Below are 4,600 nucleotides of genomic sequence, written 5' to 3'. Positions count from 1 at the left end.
ACTGAAATGACAAAGTCGTTTTTTTTCTCTCCAATTTATGAGAAGATGTACATTTTTTTATATCTCCGCAAATATAATCAAAATATCTATGGTGTGCTAGTTTCCTGGCTCTTCTAGAAGACAATAAGATATGGACTTTATTCCTTAAAGTTGAAAGGTATGCACGTAAATTTATATAACATTCATGATAAATTTTTATATGTTATCGTAATACTACGTGACAATGTCTAGTGATATTTCTTGCATGTTATACTTCGACACGTGGATTTATTACACTAAAATTATAATTTAACATATTTTTATTATTTGTGAAATGACCTTCATGGGTATTAATGATTTTGAACTAAGATTTTGGGTTTAGAATTTAGGGTTTTGGGTTTATGGTATTAGAGTGTAGAGTGTAGAGTTTTAGAAAGAAACTCAACATAGTTTTTGATAAATAAATTAAATATAATATTTTTTAATTAAATATTGCATTTCAAATGTGATTGGAATTGTAGACTACTAGACATTAACACGTGGTGTTTCGGTAGCACTCAAACATTTCTCGACATTCACAACTTGTGACGCCCGGAAGAGAGCCGCCACATAAAGTTTGAAATACAAAACCTAATTAATTGATTTATGGTAGAAAATTTATTGTTTTGGAAGGGTGGTAGAACTTTTTATTAGCCTAATTATGCAGCTTGTTATATTTCGCAAACTTTAGTGCTAGTTTCTGATGATTTTCGCAACCAAAAGAAAGAGAAACCAGCTAGCTTACAAGCTTATATATGTCGTTTTATGTAATAACTAGGAAGCAACAACTTATCAAAAACTGGGAAGCAACAAAACTAAGAAACAAAGATGGATCAAAAGGGTACGTAGAAAATTAACTGATCGAACTCAAGATAGAAGCCAAGCCAGAATGGCATTATCATTATCGACATTGGTTTGGTCATGATGATCATCTGCAGCCTGCTGCTTCTCCCACAACCAAGAAAGCATATTGTCGTCATCTTTCTGATCAATATTCCATAAGTAGTCATGCCTATGGATATCACTCTCCCAGTCCCATCTCAATTCATCATCCATCAATGTCCCATTAATCCCATCACACTGCTGCTTCTGCTGATCAAAATTACAAGTAGCTGCTGCTGAACCTGCTGGATAATTAGAGCATGAATTATACCAGTCATCCGCATCAAACGCAGCTGCTTCTACATCTCCATAACTTGATTTTGAATTTGAGTTTGATGATGAGCTCAGATTAGTAGCACTAATCTGATCGAGCTGATGTTCCTCGTTATGACTTGCCACTGCGGTACAATTAGTCATCACCTTATTTGGACCACAAAAAAGTTTGCCGGTGTCCTCATCCCTTATAACGCTTAAAACATCATCATCATCAACATCGCTTTGTCCTTCACCACTTAAAGTCAGCACCCCAGTTGGATGCACTATTATTTCACTGACGACGTCTATCTTCAAGTCACTGAAAGCCACTTCTTTACCGTCATCAATTTTGCCTGCCGAGCAATCAGATGGTCCTCCTCCGCCTAATGCTTGTGTTTGTTTTTGTCCGATGCCAGCTGCAAATGCTGCTGCTGAATGTGGTGGAGGGGGACACAAATTAATTGATGATGACGAGCTCATCACGGTTGTCGATTTATCATCGTTATGAGTACAATTCAAGTGGTGGTTATTGGCTGAAGAAGTGTAGGTTGTTTTGTTCTTCTTCATGGCCCAGCGACTGGTTCTGCCACCTCTTCCTCTTCGCTTGGATGATGAAGGTCTTAATTCCATCGCCATATTGATTTGTATATCTGCAGCGGTGCTGCTGCTGCAGCTACTACTAGCTACTGCTGCTGACGGCATATGCATCATATTAATAGGTCTCCTGAAAGCATCTATTTTTCGACTCAAGTGCGAGTTCCAGTAGTTCTTTATCTCATTATCCGTTCTTCCCGGTAATTGACTTGCTATTAAAGACCACCTGCACGTATATATACGTAATCAAAAAGTTAGTCTAATAGTCTGATCGATGCAAAGATTATATCGGGTGAACTAGAATGTTACATACTTACATAGATATATCACTCGTGTATCATTAATTAGTCTCGACGCCTCTGTTAAATATTGATATTTATAAATTAATTAGTAAAAGGAGCGACTGAGCGAGTAAGACGAAGAAAGAGTCGGTCAGTAGATAAATTAATGCAAATAATATATATAATTCATTATACACAGATTTTCACTGAATAGTTTAATATATAACCTTAATTAAATTAACTGATGTCGCGCAGTCTTTACCTAAGACCAATTAGTATATGTAATTAATCGAACTATTTCAACTGGTATACTGAATTATTATTGATATGGACAAATTAAATAGTAAAATATTTTAGTGCCTTAATTATATGTGTTATGTCACGTTATATTGTTATGTCAACAATTATAATAATAATTTTATTAATCCAATAATTTTAAATTATTATAAAAAATTATAATTCTTGTTTATATCATTTATTTTTTCAAAATTCTTTTAAAATATAATTAAAAAATTAATATTTATAAAATATGCTTGAAATATATATATTTATATAGATGTGTGTGTATATATATAAAGATATTTTTATATTTTTATTTAAAAATGATATTTTGTGATTATTATAAATGCTGACATAGCAATATAACGTGACATGTCACGTAGAATTGCGGCGCCGAATTTGTCGTTATATTATGTCGCCCAAGTATTCCTCAATTAAATATTGATGCCTATAAATATAAAATCTCGCAAGGTTCCGAACATAACATTCCGGTCGGAAAGGTAATAGAGATCGAGACAGTGAGAACAGTACGAACGTACCAGCTAGATAGAACAAGAAATGAACACATCCACACACGTACCTATTTCCCAGAGAAGCATGCAATTTTATGATAATATCTTCTTCTTGAGGAGTAATATTTCCCCTCTTTAAGTCAGCTCGCAGATAATTTATCCATCTCAGTCTGCAGCTCTTCCCGCACCGCAGTAACCCTTCAGTATATATGCAACACATTCATTATATTAGCTGTACGTTAATTAATTTTCACCGAGAGATATTTGTATGACATAGCTGCTGCTGGAAAATTACCTCGATTTACAGATCGAACTAGAAAAACTAGTAATATTTAAGCCAATGCAAGCGAGCCATAATTCAAAGTGAACACCTAGCTATCAGCCTTTTAATTTTGTAAATGCAACAAGTACATTTTGGTGATTGTATTACGTACCTGCATTCTTGGGCATGGATCTCCAGGAGCCTTCCCCATTAGCATGGATGTAGTTAATTAAGGTTTGATCCTCCTCTTCTGTCCATCTTCCCTTCTTCAACCCAACTTTCTCGCAGCACGGAGCCCTCCCCATTTCTGTACGTATCCACAGTACTACTACGTTGTGCTCTAATATTGCTACAAGGCAGAGCAAACTACTCGACCCTCAATGTATAATACAATCTTGATATATTATATATATTGCCCAGCAATGCCAGTAAATGCTCAGCAAGGAATCGAGGAGAGCTATGCCGGAAGCTTAGTTTTATAACATAGAAGCGCGCAGCCTAGCTAGCTGCGGCAGCAATCAAGTTAAGAGGAGCTGGCCTGGCAAGGCTAAAACTGATCGAACTAGCTAGAGCAGCTATAGATAAATGGACTGAGTAGGACGAGCAGAGTTGCCAGATTATGCAAATGTAGACATATAGAGTGAGGACAGACTACCTAGAGAGGTGCAGGGTTTAATAAAAGTACGTGATTAACAGAGAAATTAAAGGAAGACATGATCGATGGAGAAGGACACAGAAGACATAAATACGGGTGGGGCTTTTGATGGAGAAAGGGTTTATATGGAGGTGTGGTGTGAGATTGTGCCACGACGACCTACAAGTGAATACCAGAGTCGTGGCCTCTCCGTTGTCGAGAGCCTCGTGATGGGGCTTTGCATTTCCCACGTCCATATATCATATATGTAAGTCATGCCCGCAGCTCCCTCCTTCTGGCCTTTTCCCGATCGACAACCACGCACCTCCACCTCCACCTCCACCTCCACCTCCACCTCCAAACACCTCATTAATTAGTTCATCGATCAAGTATGCCTTTGTTATCTTATTTACCCCTACGTACGCACGTAAGATACCTTGCGGCCTATATAGTACTTAATTACTTTTTTTGTGTTGGTTACAAGCCTACAACACGAAGTATAATACTGTATAGATATCTAGTCCTTGTTGTTTTCAAACCTAAGTGACGTAGATCAACTATTTTCTGTCTATACAATTCTGTGTTTAGATATGTTCGATATTCTGGTCATCGGAAAAGAAGGAATCCAAGAAATCGTGAAAATCATACAATAAACAAAAGCTGGAGAAACTGCCAACTATGTCTACTGTGAAAACAACGTACACCAGAAGAGATTGCTTTCAACCTCGATCTGTAACGTACGTACCGACGATTTACCGTTCAGTTGCTGGTGAAGAGTGAAGACACTAGTCTTTGGTCTCTATATTTATAATTTAATCTCGCTTTAGTGAATTAGTGATGCATATTTGTTGCATGCGACTAACCGAATTTTGACAAGCTTTAT

The 4,600-nt window shown here is 36.7% G+C and overlaps 1 protein-coding gene across 1 annotated transcript; it reads right to left on the bottom strand.

The window, feature by feature from the left end:
* Positions 1–885: 885 nt before the first annotated feature.
* LOC126795904 (transcription factor MYB30) lies at positions 886–3,388 on the bottom strand. Its single transcript, XM_050522631.1, has 3 exons — positions 3,256–3,388; positions 2,890–3,019; positions 886–1,975 (listed from the first exon to the last, which is right to left on the bottom strand). The coding sequence occupies exons 1-3, from the start codon at positions 3,386–3,388 to the stop codon at positions 886–888; spliced, it is 1,353 nt and encodes a 450-aa protein (XP_050378588.1).
* Positions 3,389–4,600: the final 1,212 nt, after the last annotated feature.

The sequence above is a fragment of the Argentina anserina genome, chromosome 5, assembly GCF_933775445.1.
Source record: "Argentina anserina chromosome 5, drPotAnse1.1, whole genome shotgun sequence".
In the NCBI taxonomy this organism is placed as follows: Eukaryota; Viridiplantae; Streptophyta; class Magnoliopsida; order Rosales; family Rosaceae; genus Argentina; species Argentina anserina.
This window is presented reverse-complemented; position numbering and strand designations above follow the sequence as displayed.

Coding starts and splice junctions, on each gene's coding strand:
- LOC126795904 (XM_050522631.1), bottom strand. CDS start 3,388: ATGGGGAGGGCTCCGTGCTGCGAGAAAGTTGGGTTGAAGAAGGGAAGA. Junction 3,020..3,255: donor ATCCATGCCCAAGAATGCAG/GTACGTAATACA, acceptor TATATACTGAAG/GGTTACTGCGGTGCGGGAAG. Junction 1,976..2,889: donor CATGCTTCTCTGGGAAATAG/GTACGTGTGTGG, acceptor ATATACGTGCAG/GTGGTCTTTAATAGCAAGTC.